Source organism: Odontomachus brunneus, unplaced genomic scaffold (assembly GCF_010583005.1).
Source record: "Odontomachus brunneus isolate Ranch 3 - 2012 unplaced genomic scaffold, Obru_v1 Obru_scaffold_097, whole genome shotgun sequence".
NCBI lineage: Eukaryota > Metazoa > Arthropoda > Insecta > Hymenoptera > Formicidae > Odontomachus > Odontomachus brunneus.
In genome coordinates, this window is record NW_022639547.1 from 1,030,163 (window position 1) to 1,051,288 (window position 21,126).

The 21,126-nt window shown below is 38.4% G+C and overlaps 5 protein-coding genes across 8 annotated transcripts in view; 1 reads left to right on the forward strand and 4 right to left on the reverse strand.

Moving 5' to 3' along the window:
• Positions 1–1,218: 1,218 nt before the first annotated feature.
• Positions 1,219–4,486, reverse strand: LOC116848689 (NECAP-like protein CG9132). The gene is made up of 3 exons (XM_032825022.1): positions 4,239–4,486; positions 3,624–4,020; positions 1,219–3,423 (listed from the first exon to the last, which is right to left on the reverse strand). Exons 1-3 carry the CDS (start codon positions 4,322–4,324, stop codon positions 3,169–3,171), a joined length of 738 nt encoding a protein of 245 aa, XP_032680913.1. The 5' UTR covers positions 4,325–4,486; the 3' UTR covers positions 1,219–3,168.
• A 421-nt stretch (positions 4,487–4,907) lies between these two features.
• Positions 4,908–6,259, reverse strand: LOC116848692 (odorant receptor 2a-like). The gene is made up of 3 exons (XM_032825025.1): positions 5,909–6,259; positions 5,209–5,341; positions 4,908–5,126 (listed from the first exon to the last, which is right to left on the reverse strand). Exons 1-3 carry the CDS (start codon positions 6,064–6,066, stop codon positions 5,076–5,078), a joined length of 342 nt encoding a protein of 113 aa, XP_032680916.1. The 5' UTR covers positions 6,067–6,259; the 3' UTR covers positions 4,908–5,075.
• A 151-nt stretch (positions 6,260–6,410) lies between these two features.
• LOC116848690 lies at positions 6,411–7,695 on the reverse strand. The gene is made up of 3 exons (XM_032825023.1): positions 7,436–7,695; positions 6,987–7,248; positions 6,411–6,917 (listed from the first exon to the last, which is right to left on the reverse strand). Exons 1-3 carry the CDS (start codon positions 7,551–7,553, stop codon positions 6,773–6,775), a joined length of 525 nt encoding a protein of 174 aa, XP_032680914.1. The 5' UTR covers positions 7,554–7,695; the 3' UTR covers positions 6,411–6,772.
• LOC116848683 (probable ATP-dependent RNA helicase DDX52) lies at positions 7,639–15,534 on the reverse strand. Of its 4 annotated transcripts, none has more exons than XM_032825008.1 (13): positions 12,423–15,534; positions 10,957–11,009; positions 10,630–10,893; positions 10,368–10,553; positions 10,038–10,293; positions 9,904–9,976; positions 9,622–9,825; positions 9,452–9,542; positions 9,256–9,378; positions 9,027–9,177; positions 8,838–8,913; positions 8,381–8,623; positions 7,639–7,758 (listed from the first exon to the last, which is right to left on the reverse strand). In XM_032825008.1, exons 1-12 carry the CDS (start codon positions 12,505–12,507, stop codon positions 8,434–8,436), a joined length of 1,752 nt encoding a protein of 583 aa, XP_032680899.1. In that variant the 5' UTR covers positions 12,508–15,534; the 3' UTR covers positions 7,639–7,758; positions 8,381–8,433. The 4 variants fall into 4 exon arrangements, with proteins under 4 accessions (XP_032680899.1, XP_032680901.1, XP_032680902.1 ...); XM_032825010.1 differs by having other exon boundaries at positions 8,365–8,623; XM_032825011.1 differs by having other exon boundaries at positions 10,630–10,875; positions 12,423–15,532.
• Positions 11,336–21,126, forward strand: part of LOC116848691 (ubiquitin-like protein 3) — a 50,991-nt gene continuing 41,200 nt past the window's right edge. Inside the window, exon 1 of the mRNA XM_032825024.1 lies at positions 11,336–12,230. Within this exon, the coding sequence (XP_032680915.1) occupies positions 12,204–12,230 (27 nt within the window). The 5' untranslated portion in view covers positions 11,336–12,203. The remainder of the gene's footprint in view (positions 12,231–21,126) is intronic.

Consider the following 21,126-nt stretch of genomic DNA (forward strand, 5'->3'; position numbering starts at 1 on the left):
TAATCGGGATAAAACTATCAGCGCAGATAATCACGAAGCAAGAAATCGAAATACCTGAAACAAGTGTCGAAAAAGGATACAGGATGTTATTACCATGAGCGAGTAATCGTTGGACTAAGCTTTCCTCAGTAACTTTCTCTAGTTAGAAATCACAACTATAACTTAATTTTGTATATTAGACTTTTCTATCGAGAGCCAGTTGGAAGAAAATTTCGATAAATTTCAACTTAAATCCGATATTTATTCTTGTAGTAGTGTTTACAGAAAATAAAAAATATGGAATGTAATTATCATAATTACAATGATTCTCTTTTAGTTGCTATCGTGTGTGTGTATATATATATATATATATATATATATATATATACCGCGTGTTTATATATATATATATATATATATATATATATATATATATATATATATATATATATATATATAAACACGCGGTATATTATAACAATTTCCTCAGTTACCACAAACAGAACACTGGAATAGATATAAGCGAATCTTTAATTTGATCTTCCATGTATATCGGTTTGTAACGCAATTCTGTATTTGTAAGTAGTATATTCATATGTTATATATTAGAACTAAAAGTGTGTCTCAATATATGCTTGTGGGACATCCCAAGAAAAGCGTGAAACAGCAGCAGAATTATTCTGTTAAGGCTCCTTAATATTTTAATTTTTCGACAGGCATCTTGCGCCTCAGATAATGAAGCCTTTGTTTTAGTTTCATTTTGTTTCCAATATATTGCCTCAATTCAAATAATAATCTAATCCCAAATATATCTTAGCAATTGTTCCTATGATAGAAATTTAACTACGACACAAAGTTCTTCTAAACATTTAAATTATCATATTATCTATTACATCTATTTATTATATTTTACTTTTATTAAACAATATCTTCTTATATATGATATGACAGTATCTACCCATATTTCTTAAAATTTGTTTACGTTTGACGTATTTTCAATAGCTCTTTAATTATAAATCTTCACTAATATCTTTATACAATTTATCCACATGACATATTTTCCGCTGTCAGTTCGCACTTTTTTGGGACATTTTCTACAAGAGATAATTCTCTCCAAGTTGTTGAAAAAGAAACAATATGTAACGCGATCGCGTCTAAACATTCATTCAACAAGATTCACGCTAATATTAATGTTTAACAAGGCTATTCTAAATTTTATATTAAAATTTAGCAGAGTAATACAAATAACATTGTACAGTTTATGATCTAATTAATGCGCATCATAGACAGTAATATTCTATCTAATTTTTGCCGCGAAGGCAATTATTTTTCATCACATCAAATTTTTACATATATCGATCAGATTTTTTGTCAATAGCTTACGCATCATGCTCATAAGATATGTAAATGTAAAGTAATTGCTGCAAATATTTGTAATTCAAAAGAAGTAAAAATCCTAGACATTTATTTATATTGCTTATATGCAATGAGAAATTAGAACATATCTTTATTATTTTTGTTGGATATAAAACTTTAATTATTCTGCTGCAAAATCCAATATATATGATCTGATGAAAATTTTCCTCGTTTAATTTCTCGATATTGAATTTCTTAACCCGTTTTCGTTATAAAAAAATAAATATGTGTTCTAAAATCCATAGAGAGAAAAATACAAAATATATATTCTATAATATATAGTTAAATTTTCTCCCTACATATGTATACAATTAGGCTTTTTTTACACAAATTATTAGTAGTATATTGCTTTTGTGTGATTAATAGATAATTAATATATCTTAAATGATAAACTAAGAAATACCTTTGAAAAAAAAGAATTGAAAGATTTAAAATACTAGTAACTTGATCTCAACAAATGAGAATTTATACGAAAATTCAATTTGTACAGAGGGAGTTCGATTGTATTAAGATTGAACAAAAAACTTTACGAACATCCAGTGTACGAGAGGGAAATATATATATATATATATATATATATATAGAGTAGGCTCTGTAATATTTACAAAGACTGAAATCGTTAGCTAACAGGCCAAATGTTATATTTAATATACACTGAAGATATATTGCACCATGCTTCTAAGGATAATTCATAAAAAATTATCTGCACAGTAAAATAATTAATTGATATTTAAAAAAATCATTGAATATCAGATTAAAGTTAATAATCTACTTAAACTCCAGTTGTAATCTATAAAAGTAATTAATCTCTGCTTTGTACACACACATACACACATAATTTATAGTTAATACTGCATTGACAGTGGATGACTGTCTAATAAAAAGACAGTATTATATTGCTCGACCTGTCGAACAAGCATGCAACGTTCAATCCATGAAACAAATTCTTTATAAGTCAGGTCTGCCCTAAAATATTCATTAGAAATACTTATTTCATATTCCGTTTGAATATTAAGAATTTGAATGATCATTTTCACATATTTTTAAGTCAAATTTCTGTGAACGTTGGAAAGGATCGGTAAATCGAATATTATGCCGCATTCGTCCAAATATTAATATAGTGTTGCATCAATTATTATAATTTGCCTCGAATTTGTTTCCAATTCGTTGAACAAATCAACGTGCAAGGCACTAAATGCATCTGATATTGACATTTACATGTACAAGAAATCATGTCACATTATTCAAATACACTGGATGTCCGAAAATAATATTAAGAGTTCTCAAGTAGCATTTATAAGTACAATACTATTACACAGGGTGCTACACAATCACAGAACAATCGGGAAGGAATGCTTCTTCTGGAGAAGAATGAATCAAGTTTGGAAAACTCTCTAAGAGTCTCGTATGTAAGAGAGCCATCGCTTTTCATGAAAAAATATTATCCCCTTCACCATTGCTACTATAATTTTCGTCACGCACTGTATAGTATAGTAAATATACATCAAACTTTTCTCTGCTATTCACAAAAGACGTCCTTCCTCCTATAATTATCTTTGACGTCTCGAGCTGTGCATTTAAGATATATGAATGCACACATTAATTAATATAGAATTACGGTATAGCATAATTCATTTGACAGTAACGATAATTCAACAATATCTTATGAGCAAACTGCCCTGTATGTATAACCTAAATTCTTACAGCACGGCTATTTCAGATGTTGCTATGTATATATTACATGTATTACGTTATATACATATGTCTGGAAAATTAAAATTGCACCCAACTGGCATTGGCCACTGTGGGTGCGGGTGCCGACGCTGTCTGCGAAGCACTGGCAAACTCGCCCCATTCTGAACCCGTAGTACCTTGACTTTGACTTTGCGGTGGTTTGTGTGCTGGTGAGGAAGTTGGAGTTTTCGCTGGTGGTGGTGCGATCTTGACGCCACCAGGTGGAGGTGGCAAACCCATGGCTGGATTGGTACGTTGTCTCGCTTTGGATGAAACCTCACTGCCATCTTTTTTCTAAGTATAGAAAAATTATTGCAAATTTAAAATTGTTTTGTATCCAAAAGAGCAATCAATGGAGTGGGACAATAAGAATATTACTGTTGAAAAATTATTACAAACTGATGTGCTATTCTGTATAGCATAGAAAGTAAAATTACTATTCGTGGTTCTATCATCAACAAGGACAAGAATTTGATACATAATATAGCACTTACAGTGATCTTCATGTTAATCTTGATAGTTTCACCTTCCTTGAACCTGAGATCCAATTCTTGCTTTGGCTTCTCCTTTTCTTTCTCAATTTGTTCCCGATTCTTCAACCTTTTGAAGTGATCTTGAAGAGCAACATTCAAATCGAAACTATCAGACCTATCTAAGAAACCGATACCAATAAAAGCAGACCGCCCATTGTCATCTTGAATTCTTAGGACAAAATATCGAGAGGAATCAGTGACTGTCTCTACAGCTATTCCAGGATACTGCTCAATCGGGCATTTTGCAAACAGCTCGCCCGTAATCTTGTCCTCTAGCTTTATGGTTACATTATCCCCTTCTGATACCAGTCGCATGCGACCAGTCCACGAAGGTTCCTGCAAGTTCCAGTCAGCTGCCCTGCAATGTATCGTTGACGAAGTCTCCGCCATCCGTGCAATTGAGCAAAGACGAGAAATTTATCTTTCGATCTCACTTAGCATTAGACATATTCAAGCAGTTACGGTAGTCCCGGCCGAGAAAGAAACTACGGAACCATTTCGCGTTTGACACATCGGGATGCGTTTACAACATATTGAACAGCCGCGATACGTCACGTCAAAAACGTTCGTCCTTACCGATAACCCCTGTTGGTTGACCTTGGCGGAATTTTGAAGACGAAAACCTCGGACTTCACCAGCAGGACTCTCTCATACGTTTCCATCGTGCTCGCTGACAACTTTCACAACGTAAGGATAAGCACGAGCAGCTCTCGCGAAGCTGCTGTTCGAAAGCGTTTCGTTTATGTGTATTTTATGACGAATGTCCGCCGTGATTTGATAACTTTATCTTGAGTCACGCCTCCAGTCCCACTCCGTCTATCGTCCCTTCCACGATTGTCCACAGATTAATCATACATAGACCGGCTAGTCGTCGCCTTTCGCGTGCAGCCAAAGGAAGTGACTTATCGATAGATACGCGATTTGGGGCCGATTTTTTCAACTTCATAGTAAGCTAACAATTGAATCATACGTCTGATTCTTTGTCTGATTTGAAGAAACAAAGACAAATATATGATTTAACTATTATGCACGCGTTTCTATCAATTAAATCTAAACTAAAATTTAAGTTTTTGCCTGAATAGAATTTGAACACAAATGAATCGATAGAAACGAACATCAGTTTTACAAGAGGTTAGAAAAATCGGCCCTAGGAAAAAACGTTGAAGATCGATTCATCAGTATCTATAAAATTTTCAACAATAAGAGAATTACGCAATAAATTCAGTCTCCTTTCTGTAGAGAACGTTTAAATTTAAGACGAATTTATTCATTAACAAGGTAAAATTATTCTGAATAAATTGCACATGTTGTTATCCAAAAACCGCATAGGCGAAATTGGAAATGATAGGTAAACCGCGTTAACCTCTTTTCTCCTTAAATATTGTATGATTTTATGACAAATCGTATACAAAGTTATTGTAGTGATGTGAGCATAGTGAAATAAGATACAGATACTTGTAGGATCTAAAAAAAAAAATCATGATGCTACTACACATATCTCACTAAAAAATCATTCAAGTAATCAACATAACGTTAATTTACATACCGAGCTGAAATTCTCCATCGACATCACGTACATTTTCCCAGCTTTTATTTGACACGGCCTGCTAGTACGCATTAACATGAATTTTAACAGTCGCTTAGATCTCATTGAGATCCTGTACCAGTCGCAATTGTAACTATTGATATATTTTTGTCGTCAGTTAACGCAAGTTTTGAATTCGGTACTCGCCATGAAATTGTTGATTGATGACGTTAGAAATGAAAAGATACGTTGCAAAATGTGTAGAAATAAAAAGATATATCCATGAAATGACCTTGACAGCACCGGACGTGGCGAGCACGTCGCTACGACGTAATAACGTCGTAACGACGTGCTTGTAACGTTCTTGACACGTCTGTGCAGACAAGAGACACTTGCAATCATTCGAGCGGACGTGTAAAATAATCCGAACACATTCTAACGATCAGTAGACAAAAATTAACGTGACCTAACTTTCTTCGTGAAGAAAGTTCTTTCTTTCGTCATGTTAATTCGACTATTATTTATCGATTGTTAGAACAAAAGTATCAGAACTATCTTACATATCCGCTCGATCGATTGCGAGTGTCACTTTATGGATATATCATTTTAATTCCATGTATTTTGTAGGAAATTGGAGCGTACATTCTCTCTGATGTCTTCAATCAAGATGGCCGTGGCGAAGGACCAAGAGCCTTAAATAATAGTGAATAAATATACGTACATTGCTCCGTGAAGTCTGTCACTTTGGTCGAGCAATCGTTGACACGTCCAACTTAGATAATAAATGTGTAACAATTGAGCCGTGCTAGCGGCAATAATTCTGATAATTTCATCAAATTGAACGTCCACTATTATCAACTTGAACACAGTACACAACATGATCAAACATATCAAATGAATATATACAGCACCCAAAATTATTGAATACTTACTTCAGCCGCGCTGAAACTCAAGCATATGACCACATTTCCTAACAGAAAAAGGTAGGATGTTGCGTAAGCGAATGAAAGCAGTTCGGAAAATCTTGATGTAAAATGATAAAACAGTTGTGTTAGTCTATAGATAAGCAAGTCTGGTACAATCAGGCTACCTTAATTTAAATGTGAAATTTCAGTGGAGCTATTCGATCTTCGCGTACAATGTTGGGTCTGTGAAACTTGAACAAATATTTGATTGTTCATCAATTTTTATAAAGATCTAGAAAGATTTAAAAATAGCGCAAGTCTGTTTACAGATTTTGATTTTATTGCGCTATCTTATAGCTAAGGTTTTTCTACATCTCTGAAAAGAAATGTGTCTTAAAATATCAATTTTCACCGAAGTTACGGTGATTCAAAGTTGCTCAGCTCTAACAGACTTAGATCGACATTCTAAAATGTATAATTGTACGCGAAGGGTTAAATTGCTCCGGAGCTCATAAATGTCGTACGAAAATTATATAAAGTACAGTCATCCCTGTTTATTTGCCTCATTATTCGAAGCTGTCGAAATCCGAATAACTTGCAATTGTTACTTGATAAATCAAATGTATAGAAAAATAAGGGAAAGAAAACTTTCCTCGAGAATGCGAGATAAGTGTGCATAACTAAAGAGTACATCCAAGTGACACTAACTTGAGCACGTATTTGTGCAATCTGATACAGTCAATTATTTTATGATATTGTTCGTCGTTCACAATGTCCGGCTCAGAGGTCGCAAAATCCGAGCCTTGTATGCGCGTCATGTCGTACCTATTTAAACGAAAACGCAACCTCAGAAGAATTTTCTTCAAGCGACTTGTTGGCGAGAGAGCGACTTACTGTATGATCTCAAACAACGCGCAGGCATGCTGGATGCAAAGTATAAACAACGTGTCGATCGCGATCGGCACTGCCACTATGTAGAATACGCTGATGAAGGCGTGAAGCATCAGCAGACTGAAGTATTTGTCCACATCGCAAACGTGCTCTAAACGATAAAGGAATCTGGCCGTGTAGGTCACATTCATCGGTAGAAGTTCGTATGTCCAGCTGACGACGAGCGGCGTCGTACAATAAAAGAGCCACACCAAGTAAAAAACCACTAGAATCAGTCACTTCTTATTGTCATGATATCGCTAGGAAAGTTGTTGTCACGCAATTTGGTTCGAGATATAATTCGATCAAATCGAGAAGGCGACGTTGAGAAGTAACATCGATCTCGTGGCTCTTTCGCGTTTCTAAGCACACAAGCAGACATTCCCGATCGTTATAAGACGAGATAAACTTACACGCGTATCTTATCGTGTAGGTTTTGCTTTGTTCCGCGTAGCTCCGCAATATTTCATTACGTGGACCCACTTGGATTATCTTCCAGGTCTCCTCGACCTGCTCCAGAAGCTCCCTCATCTGTAGCTCGAAGAATTCGTTCGGTTTACGATCACAGAATGCCTGGCAGGCTGTAATGTTTGACAGCGGAACATAATGAACGGACTTTATACTTATTAAAGAAATAGTTGATCAGTTTTACGAAGATCAGACTGTTCACCAGCAACGGCGATGTGTTCTCCATGATGATGCTCAGATCTGTTATGCCGGTTATCAGACCCCAGCCCTGCGGACAAAATTCGAAACAAGCGGTTAATTTCGATTCTAACGTTCCGTCGTACGTATCCGCATCGTAAACACCTCCAAAAGTGTCAAACTGCCAGTGAAGAATAACGTGATACCGAGCATCACGTTACCTTCCAGACGCGATTGATACGGCCATTGACCGACGATGGACAGGAATAGTTTGTTGAGATAATAGTAGCGATTGTCGTAGAAAGACATTTTCTACCGGACTTTCAAAGAAATACTGCGAAACAAACGGATATCTCGTCCAATATTCACACCTAATCGGAGTCTATTACATATTCCCTTAGGAACAGTATCGAAAGGAGAACAATTTGTAGTAGCGCGACACGACGGTGAAGTGCGCGAATTGTAAATTGTACTATTCCGCCAATACGATGTATTACATATTCATACGTAATGGACTATATTTGTTTCAACGTGCAGCTCTCTGTAATCAGTAAAGCACAGCTGCAATCAACTTTGTACACTCGAAACTTTGTTTCACGAGTCAAACAAAGTTTCAAATGTACAGAAAAGGAGACGTTTGCGAGATCGGAGACAAATAATTTTGGGAGAGAGGTAAAGCGGACATTATTATAAATACCAATTATTATATTTACATCACGTCCGATAAAGTACACAAGCATCGTGTTCACATCTTTATGCCGTCCTCCTATGCCGTCTCTGATATCTGTTCTACGTGCGATTTTCGCTTGTGTCGCTTGTATGTGGGCACAGTTAGTATTCTTTCACGCGTGGGGGCTGTGCGCTCGAGCTTACGTCGTTCTTTTTTACTATGTTTCTTCATAGCTAACATATAGTCCGGCACATGACATCCAGACGCACGCATAACTGTCGCGATACTAGACAAAGAAATACATTCCATATTATTGCTACTTTATTCGCGAATATAATTGTAAATTATGTGTGTGCCAATAAACTAATAGATGTTTTTTTGTAAAAAGACTTTTGTAAAAAAAATTGTTAAGATAAAAATAGTAGCACTTTAAAACAGGAACACATTTATCGACTGTGATAATTTCGCCTGTGTACAAAGAGAAGTAAAACAACACGCACCTCCTTAAATTCGCCGTATCTTGTTGGGTAAAAAATGTTATTGCTTTTCCTTTGTGACCAGCACGACCGGTGCGACCTGTTTTGATATAAATAAATATCTAAGTGATAAAAAGAAGAGACTTGAAGAGTTTATCTTCAAAAAACAGAGCAGTTTCGTTTTAAAGTTACTTATTCACATTCAGCGCATACCTATCCTGTGGATATAAGAAATGGCGGACGGTGGGAAGTCATAATTCACAACAAGATTTACTCCTTTAAAGTCTATGCCTCTACCCATGAGCTCTGTGCAAATTAACACCCAAATTTTACCTTCTCTAAAGCAACGCACGATATTATCTCGCTGAAAAAAAATATGATTATGAATCAACATTTATATAATTTCAACTAGATAATTCTCTGAAAGAACTTCTTAGCATACTTGTGTTAATGTTCTATCGGCGTGAATAACATCCACATTAATTCCATCGTAAATGAGTTCATTGAAGAGTTCTTGAGCTCGCTCTTTGCTCTGCACAAACACCAAGACAGGTGGTGCTAGACCCTGTGATAATAATTATTTTAAAGCGTCATGTGTGTAAAGCATTGTAACTGAACTTAATTAATCTGAAACATACTTTCTGAGTAATATTTCTAAATGCTACCAACTTGCCCCTTTCACTACCAACGAATACAAGTTCTTGTTCCACCAAATCTGTAGCCGCATTCCTATGAAATATATCCAGGAGAAATATACTTGTTAATACATTCACATATTTCTTTCATAAAATCTGCTAATGACATGCACCTTTGTCCAACCGTTATTGTTATTAGCCCTTTCATATTACGACGACACCATCTCGATACTGTGGGTGTATTTGTTGCACTAAACATACCACGATGTAGATTCTCATTGGTACAAGCTCTTGTAATCTCATCTAATTGCTCTTTAAATCCGCGTATGCCATCTTCAAAGAGTTTATCAGCTTCATCCACAATCAACCATTCTACACTGTAAATGTCGAAAAAGAATTCTTGAATCTAAACTTATAGTTGCTCAATCATGTATAATAAATTGTAAAAAACTTACTTATTCAATGAAATAGCTGGAGGATCCTGATTCAGAAGAAAAACCAGTCGTTTTGGTGTAGTTACCAAAATATCTGAAATACAAGCAAATTTTAGAGAAAAGCTATTTTTACTGAAACATTTATCATTACATACCATATTTTTGTGAACTTGATGGTCCATATTTGGTAAGAGCTTGATTAGTTTTGTTAATTATGTGAATCCTAAAGTCACAACCATCACTCAATCTCAGGCACTCTCTATATGTTTGCTTGGCCAATTCTCTTGTTGGACTTAAAATGACAGCACGGAAACCTTTCTTCTGTGGCCCACGTAGGCTGTAAATTATGGGTAGCAGAAATGCTGCAGTCTTTCCTGATCCTGTTGGAGCACAAGCCAGTATTTGTCTACCCTGTTAATTATAAATTGAGAACAAAATTAGACATCTGCAACTTCAATTAAAACTTATTAAAACAAATCCTTTACCTCTAACAAAACTGGCATTGCTTGCATTTGTATTGGTGTTGGATAATTATAGTTACATGTTTTCAGATTATTTATCAAATTTTCTGGTACTCGATAGTTTGTTTTCAATTCCTCAAAATCTGTTATTAATTTAGGCACATGACTACCTGTGACTGAAATACGATTCAGATTCCTCAGATGATTTATCTAAAAAGAAATGAAAAATATTTTATGTACTTTGTGAGAGTTCATTCTCACAGATATAATTGGGTAAAATTCAAACCTTTTCCTGTTCTAACTTGAGCATTTTATCAGCAGTTGCAATCTTTTTACGTTTTTTAAAAGCTGAAACATTTCCATCTTTCGGTATTGACAGTCCATTCAGCAGAGTTAACTCATCAATGTCTTCATCCTCATCTTCCAAATGTTTTCTTTTCGCATTACTTTCTTCATTGAGCTTTAATACTTGCTCTTGTGTATGTGTCTTTGTTTCCTTTATAGATGTATTACTCGCGGTAGATTTTACCATCTGCAAGAGAAAAGAATACTGAGAAACAATGAAAATATATAAAATTTACATCCAAAAGTAGACGGAGTGAACAGTAATTACTTGAAATCTTTCCGCGTCATGTCGAAAACGCTTCTTGTCAAATTTCACACCAGCTGCAAGTTTTTTGAAAAGATCATGAGCGTCCATGGTATAAGAATCGCAGACGTTTAAAATGCAATAATAATCCGGGGAAAGATTATTTCAGATTAAGATAACCTCAAAAGAAAGAGAGCAGAAGAGCGTGCGACTCGATGCGACTGCGCGCGTAACAGTCTCGTCCGCCATTTTACGAGGTAGCGATCGTCGATGATCGATAATCGATTTCACGGAGAATCGATATGTCGCTCGCAGCGCTGCCGTCGTACCTCGTGGCGCTGCCATCGCGCCTCGCGGCGCTGCGGTCGCGTTGTCGCGCGCGCGCGCTCAGTGCAGTCGAGTCCGCCGTCTAGTCGATCGTGTAACTTCTGTGTCGCTCGTCACCCAGAAGGCTCTATCTACCCTCCGCGAAATCGCCATTTTATGTGTTTGGCACTGTCACAGTACGGTGGTTGCGTGCGTGCGTGCGTGCGTACGTGCGTGCGGTGCGGTGCAGTGCGGTTCGTCGCGTCGCGTTCAAACTTGTCTCGACAAGTTTAGAGGAGAGAGAGAAAGAGAGAGAGTAAGAGAGCGAGAGCGCGCGTCCCATTCGGCCGGTGGCTGCTCGCTTTCGGGTTTCAGCTCTCAGCATGTCGCCCGAACACCCCGGTCCGGACGCGTACAAGTAACGGCGGCAGCGGCGGCTCGTACGACGGGGTGTCGGTCGTGGTGCGAGAGGGCCACACGACGGCGGCCTATCGAAATGGTGTAGTGTGCGCAAGCGAGGCGAGTCTCTGTGAGTGTGAAAGAAAGAGTGTGTTTTCGTTGTCGTCGCCATCGTCGCCGCCATCGCCGTCGTCGTCGCCGTCGTCGTCGTCGTCGTCGTCGTCGTCGCCGACGTCGCCGTCACCGTCACCGCCGTCGTCGTCGTCGTCGTCGTCGCCGTCGCCGCCGTCGTCGTCGTCGTCGTCGTCGTCGTCACCGTCGTCGTCGTCGGGAGTAAAGTGCACCTGATCACACGGCAAGTACATCTCCCGCCCTTCTCGCCCATTCGTGTGTCGTCGCTCTGTCGTCCTCGTCTCGACAAGTGTACCACCGTCGTCGTCGTCGTCGTCGTCGTCGTCGTCGGCGGAGGACGTCGAGACGCCCGACGTCGTCGTCGTCGGGATCACGGGAGACCATCGTCTCTGGATTACTCGTCACGACGCGACGTCTCCCGGCTGCCAGTTACGATGAATCCACGCATACCCTCGGACAAGGTGAGTCTCTCTTTTTATTTTATTTATAATGTGTCCACCTATGATGCGTCTACCTCTCTCTTTCTCGCGCGTGCTCTCTCTCTCTCTCTCTCTCTCTCTCTCTCTTTCGCACGCACACTCTCTCGCTCGCGCTCTTGTCATCGGCTCGTCTAACATGTCTACCGCACCCTCTGGCGCTCTCCTCCTTTTTACCTCCCGCGTCCTGCGTCGTCCTCTCGGTGAACGCAGTGGAAAATTCTCTTTCTTTCTTTCCTCGTCGCCTCGTTTTGCTTTTCATTTCTCTCTCACAACATCCTCTCTGTCTTTCTCTCCTTCTTCTCCTTTGTACTTTTACATTTCCTTCGTATCCGCCTCCTTCTCGTTCTTATTCTCCTGCTCCGTTCGCGTCTCGCGAGCTTTTGCGCCGCGACATCGTTGTGAAAATTGCGAGATGTATCGTGCGCTCGGACGTGAATCTCTTGGTCTGTGAATTCGCGCGAAGTGAAACTTTTCGTCGAGCATGTTTCGAAACAGAAAATATCCCCCTCTCTTGCGCCGCGACCTCTCTCTCGCGATGCTACTCGTTCGATGTGTTCAAAGTAGAACGGCCAATGTTATTCTGTGGCTTGGGAATGAGAGGAAGAAAGAAAGAGAGAGAGAGAAAAATAGAACGGGGGAGGAGGAGGAGGAGGAGGAACAGGGGACAAAGTCCGAAAATAATTTGTACTTCATTTCCTGTCGCCAAAGCGCATCAGCGGTGGTGTCCTAACTCGAGGACACCGTAGCGAGGTCGTTTCCCTCGTCTATTTATTGTTTGTTGTGCGCGCGAAATGTTTTGACAGCTGATAACGCCGTCGACGCGTTATTGAAGACGCGCGCGGCTGAATACCCCCAGCCCTTCCTCTTCACCGTTGAAGACCGCGATTTCAACGAGATTTTCCGTACTCCGTTCTCTCGTTCGCGCGTTGACATTGATCCCCATTAGTCGAATAAAACTCTGAATCGAGCGGCTCCATTTAGCGCTTAAACGCGACGCTAAACGCAGAGCGCGAGCGGACCTTGGTGTCTTTAGCATGCGCTCCGTTTCGTAACGAAACACGGCCTACGCTCCGTGCTGCAGCAGCTGTCATTACATCTCCCTCCATCCTCCCCTGCTGTTGCCGCCCTTCCACACGCCACACTATGCGCTACGCTGTCGTCGTTTCTCCATAGTGTATTCGCGCGTATCATCCTGTACGCATACACTCCCACACGTATATCCACAGCGCTGAACGCGTGTGATTAAACGAGATTCCGAATCCTTATTTTTTTCCCAGCATACAACTCGTGCTCATTGTTATCGTGCCTCGCGATATTACACGCTCGTATTTAGCGCTGCCGGCGAACGCAAGACGCGAATATGTACATCTTCTTCGTTATTGTCCCGCGCTGACGTATCACATTCGCCGCTGCGAACGCGAATGAATAAGCGCGATTTGGAATTTTGATCCGCCAACCAGTGGAATGCATTCGCGTTCGTTGGTAACTGTAATTAAAGAGCGCATTCTCTCTCTCTCTCTCTCTCGCGACGATAAACCGAAATTTCGTGCAAAATGAAAATATTATTGTGTATACACTAGTCGCGCGCGGCTGGCCCTCGCTCGTGTATACAAAACGAACTCTCACTTGCAAAATCATTTGAAACACATGTCGTTTGAAAAAGAGAAACATCATTGATTATTTCCACCGTATGCAGTCTCTCGTTTCAATACTAGCAAATTCAAATCAACTTGCGAGTGGAATTTGACCTCGGGGCAATAAAAAAAAAGGATGATTCCATTAAACGAGTTCGCGGTATTCTTGGCAAAAAAAGATCGACGAAGAAACGGCATGTATATATCTCAGTGTGAGATATGCGTTGAGACGTGATCGAAAAATCCCGATTAGTGCGGGAGTATGTTATTATTAAATTATGGGAGAGATGACACGTTACTCTTAGATTGATACGAATTCAATCACTCACACTTCGAAATCACAAGTCGAAATTTTAACATATTTTCGACCTCTGCTTTCCAACATCTATATATTCTGAAGGATCAATATATACTGAGAAAAAAATGTTTGGTTTTTGTAACTATATATATAATCACATAGAGAAAAATAACTATTATAAATTATAGTCAAGAGAAAGCTAATTTTTTTATTAAACTCTACTCTACTGTTAGTAATGATAATGTATATTACTATTACAATTTCACCACAAAAAATATTGGAGCCAAAAATAACTATAGTTTTAATTAGATCAACCATTTTTCTCTCAGTGCACGTTCGATACATATGGAAACTAAAGCCATATATAGCGTCTGTAAATGGCAGAAAACGTATAAAATACCACTTTAAATTCTAAGGAAGACTTGTTTAAAACTAATAAGTTAAATAGAATGGAAAAAGGTTGATATACACGGAGAAAATATTGTAGTAAAAATTACAATACAATTTTAGTAGTCCGGCAATAGACTGGTTTTATTACAAAAATTATAATAAAACATAATAAAAATGACCATAATAACATGATAATTTTACTGCATTATGGTAATTTTTACTGTTTTTACTATATTCATGGTCTCCGTGTAGGTTTCAGAATATCAAAATAAGTGTTGAATGGAATATTAAGGTCGAAGGTAGGATAAAAACTTCGTACTCGGACACTGGACATGTTCAAAGTAGCGAATCAAAATGCAGCGCGGAATTGAGGTAAAGTCACAAAGAGATTGTGAAATTTTACGAAATCACAGTTTGATCGTGGTCGTCTTTCTAATCTCTCGCGCAGTTCCTTTCCTTCTTTCTTTCCTTCTTGTCACGGGATCGCGCGAAGCGAAGCGACGACGCGGCGGCCGCGCGGCGTCAAAAGGAAAGTCAGCCGCCGGATTTCACTCCATTATCATACTTTCAGAAATTAATATTTCCACCTCGCGCCGACGGCCCGGCTGATTACGGGAACTGCAGATCCGCTGCAGATAACGACGCTGGCCTCGCGCATCAACGTTTCTCTCATCGCGCTCACGTGCTCGGTCGACGACACCTCGGTGTAATATTCGGGAATTATAGAGGCTTTACTTCTTCGCGCTTAAATATCTGGACGTAATTAAAGCATCAAGATGAATCTTTCATAAGATTTTAAAGTCCACCTCGGAAAGCCGCAATGACGGTTGCGCGTTACGCATTCGCGTCTTCGTATGCTCGCGAATCTGAACGTCTAATTAATGTTTTGTCGAAACCGACGCATCCAGTCGTGTATTTATTTCGCGCGCGTAACCGCCTCAGAAATTCTCCGCATCATGATCATTCTAACGAGAATCATTAGCCGTTCCTTGTTTTTTCCAAACTTACACGAGACGTTTGCACCTAAAAAAAGAACTCTAGTTGCAGGATGTTCTCTGATTTTTGTAATCTCACATTCTAAATGAAGATTTTTACAGAAAGAGTATTTCTCTTCTAATAAAATAGACTATAAATTGGATATCTACTAGATATTACTTCCACTTTTTTTCGTTTTAAATGGATTTAATTTTTTCGTTTCAAGAGGAATGTTTTTACTTGGCTGATTTTTACTTACAAAAAAGGTACATTTCGATTTCTTTCTAATTTGGCACAAATGTAGAAGTACAAAAAATATTTGGGTCATATTTTTTCATTTTGGCCTATCTTGAGCTTCACGGGCAGTTTATGGCTTTTTAATGTTCTCACTCCTATTATCAACAAGTGCAACAAAAATGCATAAGAAATAAAATTGAATATAAGATATAGTTAAATAATTTTAACAAAATCATTATAGCTGAGACACGAATCATTCTAAATTTCTTTAGCCGAGATTCCAACCGAAATATTTGAAATCTGTGCTAAATTAGACAAAAATGATTTGGATCTCGACCAAACCGAGAAAGAGAGAAATCCTGCAATTTTAATTAAAATTTTAATAAAATGATCATAGCTGAGATATGAACCATTCTAAATTTCTTTAGCCGAGATTCCAACCGAAATATTTTAAATCTGTGCTAAATTAGACAAAAATGATTCGAATCTCGGCCAAACTTTGGAGAAATTATTTGTATAAATAATTTTTTTTTCAACTTTTTACAAGTTTTATTTAAACATTTAATATTTTTTTATTTTATTTAATTACACAAATAATTTTACACATTTGACCTTATATTCATAATCAGCAAAACAAAAATGCTTATATCTTGTATTCAATTTCATTTCTTATGCATTTTTGTTGCATTTGATGATAGGAGGGAGAACATTAAAAAGCTATAAACTACCCGAGAAATTCAAAGTGGGCTAAAATGAAAAAATATGACCTAAATATTTTATTACTTCTATATTTGTGCCAAATTAAAAAGAAATCGAAGTGTGTAACCTTTGGGTAGGTTTACTTGTTAGAACTTTTGTCTGAGGCCAGGAATAAAATCTTCCAAGCTCCAGAAAATTGTGTTAAGAATAAGATTACATTTTTGTAGATTACTCGTTTGTTATATTTCTTAAGCAATACTTAAAACATACACATGTGTGACGCGTGAGAGATAAAATCCGATAGCGAACACATGAAAGGAAAGACAAATCTAACTGTCGACTGTGTCGAACTCTCACGTCACCTTTGAGACCGGGTCCTTCGTGTATCAGGGTCTCGGTCCTAATATCTTGTAAAAGGTACAGCACGTTCGCGATCCACGTCTTGCGTTACGATGCGGAATTTACGGCGACACAAGTGCTTGCTCATAATTTGCGCGCGCGCTTTGTTCTGCTCTGCTCTGCGGTGAGCGCCAATGAGCCGAGACAATAATAACGGGATTTATTAGTCATGAGCTATATCATGTATTAATAGTCATCGTGCTTCATGCTTTTCCGGCGCGTAAATTAAGCGAGCGACTTTTCCCGCGAATCCCGTTTCTTCTCGAGCGTTCCATAGCCGTTTCGTCTAGCCGTACCCCCGGTTATACTGTTGTTGTTGCATCGCGCGCATCAACGCACCCAATTGCATGCACCACATGCAACGGAGAGGGGCGTAGCGTGTGGCAGGGATGTTGCCCGTTTAACCTTTAAACGCAGCCGTTCCGAAAGCGCTCGATTAAGAAGAATCTTATCTCCTCGTTTCTTTATTTCTTGAAATACATATATAGATAGAAAAATATTGTGTTTACTAAATCCCGGATTTGTTTCAGATATAATAAAACGATTACATATGTCGTAAAATATGGCACCATATTTTTTGTGTCTTTATGATTTTATAAAACAATATGTAGAATAAGAGGACATTATTGTTTAGAAAATATCTTTCTTTTTGTCAGTCTTCGGAGGAGATTATATAGACTACATTTGATATTTCTGTGCTCTTTATTAATAAACATTATTTTTGAATAATAAGAATTTCTAATAGTAAGATTTGAAGAGGCAAATAAGGAACAAGTACGGATGTCTTAGTGCTATTAAATATTAATATTACTTTTATATAATATTAATATGATAGTGGGAGGATAATTATGTCCAGCATGTCAAACGCACGTATCGAAATTTTCCTTCGATTAACGTACACGGCGAATCTACCTTTCATACTTAGACCGATCCTTGAGTCCCAATTTTATATATATATATATATTTAAAATTCCCAAAACCCATTAAACCGATGACTCAAATAGATTCATTATATATGCTGCTTATTTGCCTCTTCAAATCTTACTGTTAGTTATTCTAAAAAGGAGTTTTTCTATAATTTCAATAAGAATTTCCTTCATCTTGAAAAAAATCATGTAAGATATATTCTTTCAAGTGACTTATCTTCGTTTAACGCTGCGTAATCTCATTTGAAGATTAACACGTCACAAATAAAGATCTATTTTAAATAAGAATTTTCTTTTTCCTTTTTGTATATATACGAGGGACATCATAGATGGCGAGTTTGTTGCATAAAATTATCACGACACAATCATTTTATCCAAAAATCCAATATTACTTATTACCCAACTCAATGTAAATAAAAAGTTCGGTACTTTATCGTGAGATTTATCGGTTAATTTATTACCCGGCGAGACGGATGAACGTCTATGTTTATCGCTATATAATCGCTATGTAAACTTTGTATCACGTAGTACGTAAATTTGCAGTCGAGTCTCGGAAACTGACAAGATCCTCGGTTTAGGAATTAACTCGGTGTCCGCCGAGCCGAACATTTTCACGATGAAATTTTCATTCGCGGTTGTTACCGCGCGTCGTCATCTCAACTCGACGCGTAACTTTATATCCGCTCCTTTTGTAGAACCGTAGAAAAATATTACGATCAAGCGGGACTGGATTTTACGTTACGCGCTCTCACGACTTCTTTCTCCCGTTCTTGAAAATGGACAGAATAATAAAGTGAGACGGGTCGCGGAGCCGAGTTTGTATGCGCGCCCTTCACCGGGTCCTGCATCTTGCGGAGAGATGCACGGCTTCTTCAGCCAGCATTTTCCCGCTCGCGTAGTACTGTGCGTTATTACCTTCGCGGGAGAGGAGTTTGCGCGATGATGGCGCATTATTTCCCTCACGAGGACACTTAACATCGCGAATTAAAGGGTACGGGCGAATTAAGTCTCGAGGTAAATGTAAATGAATAACGAGACCTGTTTGCGCGCTTTCTTACGCCGTCTCCTATATTCCGAGTGAAACGCCGCATACACGCGTGTACATTTCGTTATAATAATATTAATACACCGGCTACACACGAGAAAAATAATATGGCTTTCCTTTTGCTATGTTTCTCCAGTAGTGCTGTGAAAAATACTGTCAGCAAAATCTGTCTTGCTAAGGAACGTGGTAAATTTCGCTGCACTGAGAGAAAAAATGTCTAACGAATAAGAAATATTTATTCGACGGATACTAATAACACATTATTTACTTGCACCAATTTTCATATTTCTTTCACAATTTCTTTCACAAACGTGAAAATAGATTTCCTAAAGTTTTCCTAAAGCTGCGCTGCTTTTCAATTTTTTATTCTATCTAAACAAGAGAATTTAGATTTAAGTGAATGTGTTACTGGTAACCTCACCGAATAAATCTTTTACATTTTTCATATATTTTATTTCTCAGTGTAGAAACATTGTAAATTTCGCTGCAAACATAACAGATTTTTTAACAGCACATTTCAGTCTCTAAAATATAAGTAGCACATATGAAATGAGAGAATAGAGCCATTTACCGCAGAATGTCGATTTTTTCCTCGGTTGCAAAATTCTACAATAGAAATTTTCACTGTAAAATTCTCTATGTATATGAAATTGAGGACGAGGAGAGGGCAGAGGTCGAGAAAAACGTAGGTGAGAGGGCAGAACGTCTCGCAATTTTCTCGATTTATATTCAAACTGAAAAATCGACACTGCGCCTCGGATTGGACGAACCGCATGGAAACGTTAAGAGCAAATAGAATCCATCGCGAGCGCGCGCGCGCCTTTTATCCGGAAGGAAAAACGCGCGCGCGTGAGTCACGTCCGGCTAGAGATCTCCGGACGAATTTTATTATTCAAGGCGAACGCGTGCGCGACGTGTGTATCGCCTTTTGTTCGTGCCAAGGCTCGATATCTGCACGGTCATACCGAGAGGAAGGAGGATGGATATCGGGTATCTCTCCACGTTTCCGCGTGGTGACTCGCGCTCGGAAGATTTTAGCCTGTACTCTCGTCTTATTCCTGCGCGCTGCGACCTAACGGCGCGGCAGCGTATACGACTCGTAATTACGATTTATACTCTATTTCCCAAGTATCCTAGATATCGTTCTGGCGAAACTAAGAGAACCAGAGAAAACACGTCGAAAGAACGCCAACTACTTTTCGGTTCCGTGCTTCTAATGGCGTTCCTTGAAATCTTTCCGTGTCTGCGCTTATTCACATCGATCCAACCAAAATGATCATCGACGAGCGTGTTTGTCGTTTCGAGGGAAAAATTAAAAGCGAGTCAATACGTGAAGAGGAAAGCGACGAGCCCTTTATCCTAATTAGTTGTCTGTTTTGTAAGTGATATTGTCAGATTCTAATGAGTCAACTGTAACGCAGCGTGGCAATCAGAAAAAAAATATGTAAACGATAAAAAATATTTATTCGGTGAGGACTGATGACATATTTACTAAAATCTAAATACTTTTATTTAAATAGAATAAACAATTCATGAGAAGCTACAGTTTCAAGATACTATATTTTCTCATTTGAAACAAATGTTTTCTCAATAAAAAATATGCATATGAATACAATATGCAGTTAATATGTTGAAAGTTTAAATATTTAAAGACCAGAGCAATAAAAATGTCCAGGATTAATGATAATAATAACGAGCAGGATTATCACAGTGGTAAGGATTGTTAATAATTTGATTTTTATTGATCATTAGGACTCGATAACATCATCTTGTACAAATCTGGTGACTGATCAGGATAAATTTTTAGTCGGAATTGCAAAAATTTTGAAAAAATGTATTTTTTTCGCGATACACCAATCGAATTTCGCAAATTGTCGGTCACACACGTGCGCGACGCGATACGCTGCGACGACGACAGCAAACCGGCGCAGGTGCGACTAGTGTCTTCGAGTTTTGCGACGCGAAGAATTTTTGCGACTTACGTATGAATGGAATTGAAATCGTAATGGGTCCGCGAATTCCCGATACTTTGGCGTGTTTGACCGTATAAATCTCGCTCGCGCGAACACGAGCCAGCGCAAGTTTCGCGATAAATAACTAAAAACTGTTTTCGCGCATCGACGAGCAAGAGAGCTGCGGACGATATGCGTGCACGTCTCTCTGTTATGTAGCAAACGATAGATGTCCAGGTATGTAAATGCGTGTAAACGCGGTCGCGCACATGTGACAGAGAGAAAAGAGAGAGAGAGAGAGAGAGAGAGAGAGAGAGAGAGAG

Excerpts from the sequence above, each read along its gene's own strand:
- LOC116848690 (XM_032825023.1), bottom strand. The coding sequence starts at position 7,553 with ATGAGGGAGCTTCTGGAGCAGGTCGAGGAGACCTGGAAGATAATCCAA. Across the intron at positions 7,249-7,435 it reads CTACACGATAAGATACGCGT|TGGTTTTTTACTTGGTGTGG; the intron begins GTAAGTTTATCT and ends GACTGATTCTAG. Across the intron at positions 6,918-6,986 it reads GCGTTGTTTGAGATCATACA|GTACGACATGACGCGCATAC; the intron begins GTAAGTCGCTCT and ends TCGTTTAAATAG.
- LOC116848683 (XM_032825008.1), bottom strand. The coding sequence starts at position 12,507 with ATGAAAAGCAAAACGAGGCGACGAGGAAAGAAAGAAAGAGAATTTTCC. Across the intron at positions 10,894-10,956 it reads ATGACGCGGAAAGATTTCAA|TATTCTTTTCTCTTGCAGAT; the intron begins GTAATTACTGTT and ends ATTGTTTCTCAG. Across the intron at positions 10,294-10,367 it reads CAATGCCAGTTTTGTTAGAG|GGTAGACAAATACTGGCTTG; the intron begins GTAAAGGATTTG and ends TATAATTAACAG.
- LOC116848692 (XM_032825025.1), bottom strand. The coding sequence starts at position 6,066 with ATGTTGTGTACTGTGTTCAAGTTGATAATAGTGGACGTTCAATTTGAT. Across the intron at positions 5,342-5,908 it reads GACAGACTTCACGGAGCAAT|TTACAATTGCGACTGGTACA; the intron begins GTACGTATATTT and ends ATATATCAATAG. Across the intron at positions 5,127-5,208 it reads CGATGGAGAATTTCAGCTCG|ATCCTACAAGTATCTGTATC; the intron begins GTATGTAAATTA and ends TTTTTTTTTTAG.
- LOC116848689 (XM_032825022.1), bottom strand. The coding sequence starts at position 4,324 with ATGGAAACGTATGAGAGAGTCCTGCTGGTGAAGTCCGAGGTTTTCGTC. Across the intron at positions 4,021-4,238 it reads TCAACCAACAGGGGTTATCG|GGCAGCTGACTGGAACTTGC; the intron begins GTAAGGACGAAC and ends GATACATTGCAG. Across the intron at positions 3,424-3,623 it reads AGATTAACATGAAGATCACT|AAAAAAGATGGCAGTGAGGT; the intron begins GTAAGTGCTATA and ends TTCTATACTTAG.